At 38.4% G+C, this 13,219-nt stretch overlaps 1 protein-coding gene across 3 annotated transcripts in view; it reads right to left on the bottom strand.

Annotated features, from left to right (window-relative positions):
- LOC126297651 (proto-oncogene tyrosine-protein kinase ROS) overlaps nt 1–13,219 on the bottom strand; it is a 514,014-nt gene that overhangs the window by 179,282 nt on the left and 321,513 nt on the right. For all 3 annotated transcript variants that reach the window (XM_049988732.1, XM_049988734.1, XM_049988733.1), the window contains exon 7: nt 909–1,056. In XM_049988732.1, coding sequence (XP_049844689.1) covers nt 909–1,056 — 148 coding nt within the window. The remainder of the gene's footprint in view (nt 1–908; nt 1,057–13,219) is intronic.

Consider the following 13,219-nt stretch of genomic DNA (forward strand, 5'->3'; position numbering starts at 1 on the left):
GCTATATCCATCCCCCTTAATCATAATTGTTATAGCTCCCTGCAATTGGTTCAAACTCCAAACACAGTGTTTCATTAGGCTTGCTTATAAACACACACATACACACACACACACACACACACACACACACACACACACACACACACACACACACAAAACACTCCGTTAGTCAAAACAATTTAAAAATCTAGAAGCATATACAAATATTAACCATTATGACGATATTAAGCAATCCAAAATGTACGAGCGTGTGCTTAAAAGTAATGCCACAGAATTTTTTATGTAAAACGTCTTAAGGCTCTTTAAATAAAACAGATGTTATGAAAATTCTACATCTTTATTCCTCATGTCTGGAAATTTATTTCTCAACACAGTCTCCCAGGGACGAACACATTTCTTCCGACAAGAGACTAGTTTGTTGGAACACTGTAGCATGTTTGACTCTGTTGACAGAGACACATCTTCATCTCTGCTTGCACTGCTTCGTCACTATCAAAGTGAAATCCTCGAAGATGTTCATTAAGTTTTGATGACAGTGAACCCAAGGCATCAGATTATTGCAGATGTTGCAGCACTCATGTGTGATCTGGCATTGTCATGCTGAAGGAGAGAATGCTCCATGTATGGAGGAACTTTCTGAACTTGAAACCTGATTACAACAATCTGTTTCTCATGCACCAACAGAGTTACGTTACACACCACCATGTTACACACTACAATTCGGAGCCCTTTAGTGGCAGAGGGCTGCAAAAAATATGAAGTATAAAAATGTAGAATGTTAGTAGCCTTTGTCTCATTTAAAAATCTTTAAGCATTTTCACATAAAAAATTCAAAGGCATTACTTTTCACCATGCCTTCATATACAGGAGCTCTCTAATCTTTTTTGTCAGTAACAAAATTCACATACCTTTCTGCTCCGGAGGAGTCGTTACAAAAGTGGAAACTGAAGGTCCTTGACCAACAGAGTTTCTCATTGCAACAGATAAACTATATGTCTTGTTTGCCTCCACGTTTGTAAACATATATGATCCAGTCTGTTCTGATGCAGGCACATCCTATAGAAACAGGCAGTAAGCACTAGAAACTTTAAGACACATAATACAAAGGTTTCCAAAATACTAATTAACGGAAGCCCAAAATGAGAAATATATAACATGTTAACATAGAATGAAGGAGAATAAACATATCTCTCTCTCTCTCTCTCTCTCTCTCTCTCTCTCTCTCTCTCTCTCTCTCTCTCTTCATTTGACCCTCTCTCTCTCTGCCCCCTCCCATTTTATGTCCTACTTTCATTTTCTTTATGTACTTCACAACACTGAAACTGTAACATAGATCCTTACACTTGCATTAAATGATAGTCATATTATAGTAGACATTTCATGCAACCACTGAAAACAGAAAAATAAAGTACATATATATAAACACATGCACACAGATACACACACACACACACACACACACACACACACACACACACTGAGGTGACAAAAGTCATGGGATACCTCCTAATATTGTGCTGGACCTCCTTTTGTCCAGCACAGATCAGCATAGAGGAGCGATTTGATTTGGCATGGACTCAACACGCCGTTAGTGGTCCCATGCAGAAATATTGAGACATGGGGCTCTACAGCCAGATTTTGTGCACAAACTGACCTCTTGATTATGTCCCAGATATGTTAGATGGGATTCATGTTAGGCAATCTGGGAGGTCAATCATTATCTCAAACTGTCCAGAACGTTCTTCAAATGAATTGCGAGCAATTGTGGCCTGGTGACATGTTCATGAATTGTTGCAAATGGTCTCCAAATTGCCGAACATAACTATTTCAAGTCAATAATCAGTTCAGTTGGACCAGAGGACCCAGTCCATTCCGTGTAAATTCAGCCAACACAATTATGGAACCACCACCAGCTTGTGCAGTGCCTTGTTGACAACTTGGGACCACAGCATTGTGTGAGCTGCACCACAGTCGAACCCCACCATCAACTCTTGCCAACTGAAATCAGGAATCATCTGGCCAAACCACAGTTTCCCAGTCATCTAGGGTCCAACCAATATGGTCAGGAGCCCAGAAGAGCTGCTGCAGGTGATGTCAAGATGTTAGCAAAGCACTTGCATTGGTCATCTGCTGCCATAGGCCATTAATGCCAAATTCTGCCTCACTGTCATAACAGATACATTCGTTGTATGTCTCACATGGATTTCTGTGGTTATTTCATGCAGTGCTGCTTGTCTGTTAGCACTGACAACTCTATGCAAATGCTCCTGCTCTTGGTCATAAAGTGAAGCTGTTGGCCACTGCATTGTTCGCGGTGAGACGTAATGCCTGAAATCTGGTATTCTGGGCACATTCTTGGCACTTTGGATCTTGAAATATTGAATTTCCTAACCATTTCTGAAATGGAATGCCCCATGCATCTAGCTCCAGCTACCATTCCCCATTCAAAGTCTGTTAATTCCTGTCATGAGGCCATAATCATGGTGGAAAACTTTTCACATGAATCACCTAAGTACAAATGACAGATCCGACAATGCACTGCTCATTTATACTGTGTGTACGTGACACTACCACTGTCTGTATATGTAATATATTACTATTCCGTGTCCTTTGTCACCTCAGTGTGTATAATTATTTGAATGATGTTAGTTTTTCAAGCTGCTTATTAGAGAAGGAAAGAGGCATGCATTAGAGACAGGTGCTAAATGAATGAAGAATGGTAGTTATAAAGTCAGAAAGTGGAACAAATAATGTTTTACACATAGCGCAGGCAGCAGCATAAACATGGAATCTATCATGGGTTAGTAATATTCTTCACTGTCAGGAAACACAATCATAAGTGAAAATAACACTCTCGTGTATAAGTTGAAGAGGACGACTAAAACATGTTCACAGTTAAGAACTAAAAGTACCTCACAGTGGAAAATTCTGTACCAGAAAAATCACTGCAGCATAACCATAACAAGATAAATTTACATAAAAATAATTGCTTATGATTCCCGTACATTATTTTAAGCTTCATTTATTTAGATTGCAAAAACCCATTTTTTTCTACACGCATCAAAAATAGTTTTGCATCGCCCTGGTTTCCAGAACTCCTGAAGATAGATGTTGGCTGTGGATATTGTATGGCAGACACAGTCCCTTTGACTGTTCAGTGATGTCACTAAACTTGGTCAAAGAAGTAAACAACCATGCATGAGCACCTATTAAATGGATGGGGTCTGACAGCCAACCAGTTCCAGTCATTCCACCAGGAAGGAGGTACACGGCTCGTGTTGTCTGTAGTTCAACCACGCCTAGACGGTCAACACCGCAGTACGATCGCATCCGCATTATTACTTTGTGCCAGGAAGGGCTCTCAACAAGGGAAGTGTCCAGGTGGTTTGAGTGAACCAAAGTGATGTTTGAACATGAAGGAGATACAGAGAAACAGGAACTGTCAATGACACATCTCGTTCAGGCCGCCCAAGGGCTACTACTGCAGTGGATGACCGCTATCTACGGATTATGGCTCGGAGAAACCCTGACAGCAATACTGTCATGTTGAATAATGGTTTTCGTGCAACCACAGGACATCATGTTATGACTCAAACTGTGCGCAATAGGCTGCATGATGCGCAACTTCACTCCTGACATCCATAGTGAGGTCCATCTTTGCAACCACGACACCATGCAGTGGTGTACAGATGAACCCAGCAATATGCCGAATGGACTGCTCAGGATTGGCATCACAATCTCTTCACCAATGAGTGTCACACAATCATCGGAAATGTGTTTGGAGGCAACCCAGTCAGGCTCAATGCCTTAGACACACTGTCCAGTGATTGCAGCAAGGGGTAGGTTACCTGCTCTTTTGGGGTGGCATTATGTGGGGCCGATGTACGACACTGGTGGTCATGGAAGGTGCTGTAATGGCTGTACAATACATGAATGCCATCTTCCGATCAATAGTGAAACCGTATCAGCAGCATATTGTCAAGGCATTCGTCTTCATGGATGATAATTTATGCCCCCATCATGCACATCTTGTGAATGACTTCCTTCAGGATAACAACATCATTTGACTAGAGTGTCCAGCATGTTCTCCAGACATGAACCCTATCAAACACATCTGAGATAGATTGAAAAGGTCTGTTTATGGATGACATGCCCTACCAACCACTCTGAGGGATCCATGCCGAATTGCTGTTAAGGAGTGGGACAATCTGGAAAAACAGTGCCTTGATGAACTTGTGGAGAGTATGCCACGATGAATACAGGCATGCATCAATGCAAGAGGATGTGCTACTGGGTACTAGAGGTACTGCTGTGTTCAGTAATCTGGACCTCCACCACCGAAGGTCTCGCTGTATGGTGCTAAAACATGGAATGTGTGGTTCTCATAAACAATAAAAAGGGTGCAAATAATGTTTATGTTGATCTCTATTCCAATTTTCTGTACAGGTTCCGGATCTCTGAGAACTGAGGTGATGCAAAACTTTTTGATGTCAGTATTTTTTCCGCACTACTGATTCACAGCCTACCTGGCACCCTAAGCTTTATCATTATTACTTGTTTACGATGCAAATGCTTGCTATTTCGTTTTCAACTATATTCTTACTCTTTTCATTTTTCAGTCTGTAATAAGTAACTAAAACTATTTTGTCACAGATATAAAAGACTGTTGTGATTGGCAAGCTTTTGGAACCAGTGGCTCCTTCTTCAGGCAGAAGGGTTGATGGGGAAGGAAGAAGGGTGAAGGAAAAGGACTGGAGAGATCTAGGAAAAGGGGTAGATTTTGGAAAAGTCACCCAGAACAGCAGGTCAGGGGACACTTACCATATGGGGTGAGAAGGAAAGACTGATTGTTGGGGACTGCATCCAAAGAGATTTGAAAACCTGAGAGCTTAAAGGTGGAAGACAGGGTAATATGCAAGACAGAGAATACTACTAAAACATCATGTACGAGTTAATAAGAGTGAGAAGCTAAGTGCAGTGTACATGACACAGGTGGGAGGGGGCGATGAAAAATAGACAGGAAAGACAACGAAAGAGGTAGAAAACTAAAACGGAGTGAAGCAAAGAGTAATTACAGGTCAGAAAATCTGAGACAGAAGAAATTAATGTAAATTAAGGCCAGTAGTGTGGCGAGAACCAAGGACATGTTGTAGTGCTAGTTCCCTTGCGGAGTTATAAGAGACTGGTGTCTGGGGGAAGAATCCAGATGGCGCGTGTTGTGAAACAGGTGCCGAGGTCACGAATGACATGTTGTAGAGCACTCTGCAACAAGATATTGCAAGTTGCCAGTATATACCCTCTGCCTATGCCCATTCATCCTAATTGATAAGATGGTGGTAGTCATGCCAACGTAGAAGGCTGAACTGTGTTTACATAATAGCTTGTATATGACGTGTTGTCTCACAGGTGGCTCACCTTTGACAGTACATGTTACGCCACCTGCGAAACAACATGTTATATACTAGCTATTATGTAAACACTGTTCAGCCATCTACATCAGCATGACTACCACCAAATTATCAATTAGGATGAATGGGCACAGGCAGAGGGTATATACTGGCAACTTGCAATATCTTGTTGGAGAGCATGCTCTTCAACATAACATTCGTGACCTCAACACCTGTTTCACAATGCGCGCCATCTGGATTCTTCCCCCAGACACCAGTTTCTCAGAACTCTGCAAGGGAACTAGCACTACAACATGTCCTTGTTCTTGCCACCCACCTGGCCTTAATTTACGTTAATTTCTTCCATCTCAGCTTTTCTTCACTGTAACTACTCTTTGTTTCACTCCATTTTAGTTTTCTACATCTTTCATTGTCTTTTCTGTATGTTTTCACTGCCCCCTCCCACCTCTGTTATGTACAATGCACTTAGCTTCTCACTCTTATTAACTCATTCATGATGTTTTAGTAGTAATCTCTGTCTTGCATATTATCCTGTCTTCCACCTTTAAGCTCTCAGGTTTTCAAACCTCATCCAATGCAGTCCCCGACAATGTCTTTCTTCCACATACCATGCGGTAAGTGTCATCTCACTTACAATTCTGGGTGACTTTTCCAAATTCTACCCCTTTTGCTAGACCTCTCCAATCCTTTCTTTTCCTTTACCCTTCTTCCTTCCCCTTCAACCCTTCTGCCTGAAGGAGCCACTGGCTCCGTAAGCTTGCCAATCACAACAGGCTTTTATGTGAGTGTATTGCTGCACTTGGTGAGTATATTTTTATCCATCGAATTAATTTTATCAATAATTGATTGTTTCCATTGTCATAAAGGTGTTTTGTGGATTACAGAAATTTTGAATTAACATCATTATGTGAAATGCTATGTTTCTTTCATAATTCAATTATTGATTAATGTTCACAAAAGACATGCCTCACCGATTTTGGTAGCCCATATGTTTTTCACAGTATGCATGACTTCAAACCTTGTTGCATGTCTTACTTTTTTAACTTTTTTGAACAGGGTATTAGACTGTACAATAAGAAGGCAACTTCTGTAGCAACAGGATGTTTTAATATTTTTTATTGTGCAGCATCAAAATTTCTTCCTGTTCCTTTAACAGGTAGATGGTCAGAAGGATGATTACCCATTTTACCCTTTGTGACCTAATTTTATATTTTGATCCCTACTATAGTCATATATGGGGGGCTGAAGATACTAGCAAAGTCCAATTTAAAAATTGGCTCTTGGGTTTTCTGACAAAGTTTTCACAAGTTATTATTAGATCTTGTTAGAATATCTGTCAGTCAAAATTTTTCTGTCTTTCCATGACACCCTGTTGGGAATCATACAGGTCTACCAGCATTCACGTTGCTCCTTTGTAAATGTTCAATGTTCTCTGTGAACCCTACTTGTCACTGATCTTGCATACTTGAGCACAATCTCCGTAAAGATGCTACCATGGAATACCATACACTAACATAAGTAGGTGCAGACTGTGGTAGTTTTGCAAGTACCTTTCATCAGTTAAGGTCATAACTGCATTACCTGTATGTTAGGTTTGTTGCATACTAATCAGGTGTTCCCTCAGTTTGATCTCTTTATCTGCATATGCAATCAGTGTCTTACTAGATTCCCCTAGAAACCGGAAATGGTGAACCATCAACAGAAGCTTTGAACTATCTCGAAACTGAGTATAGATATGTATATGCATATGTAACCCATGGAACATTTTTGTTCTACATTGCTATCCTCCTGCCTGTTAATTAAAAATAATGGTATTTATAGCAAAACTGAAACTGTTAATGTTTGATTCAGGTTTTATTCAAAAATTGTTGATTTCTAACATGAAACAGAGTGTTGTTCTGGTAAAAATAAAAAATACAGGCTTATCATATAGCACTAGAAAATGTAATTTTCTCAAAAACAAAACAGATAAAAAAGAAAAAAAAACATCACTTTAGTACTCCCATGAAAAAATATAAAACATGTTTCTGTTATTCATAAACAATTTCTGTACTTATCAACAATAACAGGAAACTCTAGCCTTGCTGTTCTATTGAGGTCAAAATAACAACAATAATTATATAGCTTTTTATGTTTGTGGATGTAAACTGTACTTGCAGCAAAAGTAACTGCCTTGATTACCTAAATGTGCAAAAGTTACATGATCTACTAATTTTTATTGCTTGTAAAATGCAACTGATATTTTACAAGGATATAAAATACACAATGGATTAACACTCAATGATGTGCAGTTCTAATTATGTGCAAAAGAAATAAACAACAAAGAAAATTCATCGGCTTCCAGTTTCTCTTCACACATTTGTTTGTGTTTCATTCCCTAGCAATGCTACCAAAACTATTGATAATCCTACCATTTACTATATCACTTAATGTACTGTACCAAAGCTACCAAACTATAGTTTTGGTAGATGAACTAGTTTTGGTAGAGTGCAACTCTAATGTCAGCAATGAACAAATGGTTGTCACTTGCTTTATCTATCTCATATGCTCACACCTTCATTAACAGTCTGCTGTGGGACACTGAATCAAATATGTTTTGGAAATCTAGGAATATGGAATCCATCAGTTGCCCTTCAACCAAGTAGTAACGTGTTAGAAAAGAGCCAGTTGAATTTCACACAAGTGATGCTTTCTAAGACATGATGATTTGTGGACAGAAGGTTTCCTGTCTCAAGGAAATGTATTATATTTGAACTGAGGAAGTGTTTACGAATTCTGCAGCACAGTCAGTGTGACTGAGTCCCACTGTGTCTATATTCTCAACACGTTCAAATTTTAGAAAAAGGATATGACAAAAAGCACACGTGTTCCACACTCTCCCAGTTTATCATTTCACATATGTACAGTAGGAAGAACTGCAAAGCGCTTTGATGCCTCATAGATTTTGAAGCCATTCCCTGAATTAACTGTCGGATTTGATCGCATGTCTGATAATTTTGTAATTTTTTTTAATATGTTGGTTTGGAGATAACATACTAATTTTCTATGGCAGTTCACTGAGTTGATAAGTTGACATGGGAATTTCCATTCAAGTATTTCCCATAGTTCCTAACTTTATGCTTCATTTTATATTATTATTAATACTGCAATTTTTTAAATATTTCATTTCTGAAGTTTTTCTGTTTTCTAATGAACACATAGTTGTCTGCACAATAAATACCCTTTGATACAGCCTTGCTGCACTTTTTGCTACACCACACATGGCTAAAAACAATTGGAGAGACACACCTACAAATTAAATCCTGTAGTTAGTCTTCAACATCTGTATTTATTTATTACTCTCCCTGTGATCTCTCACAAACATAAAAACCATAAAATATCATCATTGGATTACAAAGAAACTCAATTACACATAGCACACATATTCTAATCAACATAAATAAGCTGCTGTCTTTTTTGCATTTATTTCCTCTTTACCAATGAAAACTGCTTCTAAAGTGCAGTCTACAAACAAAAAATGATTTCAGTTTGTGTGGTTTTTTTTATGCTAGCCTACATTCAATCAGATGTGAGGAGTACACTAAACATCAAGGTAAACCAATTTTTCCTTATGTGACTCCACTCTTTGGAGTCCATAACAACATATGATTACAGTACCAACAACACATTATATGTACAAGTTTTCAGCAACGTTAATTCTTGAGAACACCACAACTTTCATTGGTGCTTCACAAATATAGTTACATTCCATGTAAATGGCAAGGAATCAAATTAGTAGAGTTAAATTTGTAAATTTTTAGAACAAGCAGTAATTTAAGCAAAGTTTTTACGTTAATCATTCCATTACATAAAAGCAGATTATGAATGTTGCAGAATAAGCCTCATTTTATGTAGTATTGTGAATCGAACATTATCAGAAACACACACAAAAATTGAATAGGTCTTCCACAGGGATGTGATTCATGGTTCAGGAGGCTAGTAACTGAGGTGGTACAGCAGGTGTGTTTGTTTGTTTGTGTGTGTGTGTGTGTGTGTGTGTGTGTGTGTGTGTGTGTGTGTGAAAGAACCTTCATACTCATTAAAGCAAATCACCACTGTTCATGCATTGTGGAGATAGGTTGCAGCAGATAGTAGATTATAATACCTGCTCATAATCTGTTTATTTTCATGTTTGAAGGTTAGCCCTAGTGATTTCTGCATAATATTTACTTGTTCACAGTACTTTAGCCCTGTTTCCACCTCATTTCTTCCTCCAAAAATCCAGTTCACTGTAGTTATATTTATTTAAGTCGAATAGAGACTCACAAACCAGTTTTGCAACTTTTAAGTTGCATCTTCTGGTGTATATAATGCTATGTCATAGGGTATAGGGAGTTATTACAGAATGCCACAGTGTAACAGCTGGTATGGCTAGGCACAGTTCCCAGCCTTCTTCCACTGGTAAAAACCATCATCAATGATGAATGTCTAGCCTGTACTAAAATCACAAATTGTCATGACTTTACTGATTAAAAAATGTTCCTGAGGGCTTATGGACTGATGACCTCAGAAGTTAAGTCCCATAGTGCTCAGAGCCTTATGTCAAGCAACAGACAATGCCCCTCATAAATGTTATCCAGTAAAATATTGGTTCAGGAAGCTGACACCCTTAAATATATTTGTCACAGCAGCTGACAACACAAGTTATGGGTGTCAAAAGCATGTTGGCTTCCAGACTCAATATTTTCCTGGATAACATTTATGAGAGGCATCGTCTGTTGCTTGACATATGCACACAGGAACACATTTTAATTGGTAAAGTGATAATAGTTCATGATTTTAATACAGACTAGATATTCATCACTGATGATGGTTTTTATCTTCGCCTAGCCATGCCAGCCGTTACTCTGTGGCATTCTATAATAACTCGCAATAACATAGGACATAGCATTATATACACCAGAAGATACAACTTAAAATCTGTGAAACTGGTTGTCTGGGTCTCTAATGGACTTAAATAAATACACCTAAAGTGGACTATTGTACTTTTCATTCAGTTCAATATTTTAATAGTTTTAACGCCCATATCTTAACATCTGTTATGCTGTACAAATTGTTCAATGAAGCATGTATAATTACTTCAGCTATGGCTGCCTTAGTTTTAAAATTACCAGTTTACTTCCACTTGCGAAGGAAACTATATTTGTCATTGCAGCACATGGTGAGAGGTAGTCAAAGCCCTGATGTGAATGAGTGGTTCAGTTGTTCCAGTGATGAATGATACCAAATAGCGAGATAATGTCCCTTTGTGGCAGGTTTTAGGTGCACTACTTGACCCAGTCAAGCTACAGTGACAGGAAACAACAGTGACTGTTCTTCATGTGTGTGTGTGTGTGTGTGTGTGTGTGTGTGTGTGTGTGTGTGTGTGTGTGTGTGTGTTATTAGCTCTCTGAAGAACTTTTTCTTATAGATTAGCTGTAATTGTTCTTTTCTAGTGACAGTCTGCCACTCAATACCGGTTATATATCGTCAGCAGTAATGTATCATATGAATATCTAATCAACACTGTTTTCTCAACTGATTCACATAAACAAGGTTCTCCCAGTCCTTACAACAGTTCTCTTTCTGCATATATTTTTCTCCTTCTTGCTTTTTTCCAATACAATGCTGCTGTGTTGGCAACTGCATCTTACTGTTATTATCATGCAATCTTTTTCAAAACTTTTCCGCATCCCAAGAAGAAGCTAACTAAGTTGGTTTATTTCCTCTCTTCAGTGGATTATCTTCATAGTTTCATCATTTACTCATCCTTTGGAAACTATAAATATTCAACAGCAACAGACCCCACCTGCTTTCCATACACGATTTTTCCACCAATGAAGCATGATGTTCTCTCTCACATCTAAAAAACTAGGACTACTCAATAAAATAAGATATAAAAGTAAGAACTCAAAAATACTCACAGTAGTTTTTGTATCTACTTTTCAGTATTTTGTTGTACGTGCTGTTCTCATTAAAACCAAGCACTTTATTAAAAGTGTGATAAGGAAATTCAGGAACTATAGCACAATTTTGAAATAGTGACACAATGCATGTTGTCTGCTTTCAAACTCATTTCCCTGATTTCATCTAGAATATGTTGTCTTTGATGTGAGGTGATTGTTATACTACAAGTCATTGTCACCAAGTATAGGCTGTTACTGTGCAGCATGTAAGAGGAATGGCATCCGTTTTATGTGTCATTCTGGTTGAATAATCAATTCAGTGGACATATGAGATTGTTATAAAATATAGACCAAATATTTCACGATGCAGTACAAGAATAATAATGGAAGAGCTGGACTTTTTGTTACTGTGTACCTTAGAAGCAGTATGTTATGAAAACCAAAATTTTATACTGAGTGTCAAGCATGAGTATCACTGGTTTGACACCTGTGTACCAAGTCATGATGAATCCAATGGTATTTTATTAGGCACTATGGTACTTGAATATCCCAGTGATCAGAGACTTCAAATTGGATGACTAATGGCTGCATGACACCAGAAAGTTGCTACACGCAGTCAGTTTCAGATCGTATGGAGCTAAAACGTCACTTAGGACTTGGAATTCCATGAAAGATTGTTATTTAATGTGTTTGCTGCACTATGTGAACTGAATGGATACTGGAGAAGAAAAGAACCACATTTGGCACCCTTTGTGAAGGATGGCTAGGAGCCATTCTTCATAATATACCTGTAAACTAAGGAAACATCTGTGTCCTCTTCCTGTTAGTGATCAGAGGATGTCAAATTACATGACACTGATGGTGGGATCTACACAAGGGAGGAAATAGAGACAATGTACACAAAGCAATCTTGGACTAGATATCCAGAAACATAGATGAAAGTCATATTACTGGCAACTAAGGCATGGTGTAAGTTGAGGAGAGGTAACGAAATTGAAAGTAAAATAACAGATCCGTTGAGACCAGGCTGCTACAGTTTTCTAGAAAGCTATTACCTGGAATGATAGCATCAAATCCTTTGTAAATTAGGATGGATCAATGTCTTCATGTTACTGAAGTCTGTTTTCTTGAATGACTTCAATAATCTTTCAAATGGATTGTGACATGTACCAATATTTAGATACAAACCACACAATCAGGAAATATTTCGGGAGATGATTTTGCTAGGAACTCAAGTCTATTCAAAGACGAGCCACTGTTCAGGACCAAAGTGACATTAGGTATCAGAATAGAGGATTTTAGTAATGGTAACCTGACTGCAAGGGTACTCTACAAAGAAGATTTGAAAGGCACCAGTTCCACTGCATCAGCACTGATACAGCTGAAAGCAGGTGGCAGACACACACTGTGAAGCCACTGAGGAGACTATAGATTCTTTAGACATACTTTATAAGGCTGATAACACAGCAGTATCAGGTGGGTTCTTATAGTTTAAGGACTATTCTGCCTCTTCAAATAGCGTTCATGTGTAAAGTAAATCTTATATTTCAATAATATGTGTATGGAAGGCAGTATCATTAACATTTCAATGAAGAAACCACTGCACAAATTATATATGATATGGAATATTGTGTAGTCCTAGTGTCTACATCTCATGAAGATTGTACACACACATACTGCTGAAATACTCTCCAAATGGTTACATGGCCCATGTCAATAGCATACGCACACATATAGGTTGCAACTGTGCTACTAAACCTTTGAGGTCTTTAACACCCATTGTTCTAATATCATGCCTTCCACAGCCCACATGCTCAGTATGGAGACTCTGTTTCTTGAAGGCATAAATAGCTTACCAGACTTTCTGTGGATATAGCCTATTTCTAA

The sequence above is a fragment of the Schistocerca gregaria genome, chromosome X, assembly GCF_023897955.1.
Source record: "Schistocerca gregaria isolate iqSchGreg1 chromosome X, iqSchGreg1.2, whole genome shotgun sequence".
Taxonomy (NCBI): Eukaryota; Metazoa; Arthropoda; class Insecta; order Orthoptera; family Acrididae; genus Schistocerca; species Schistocerca gregaria.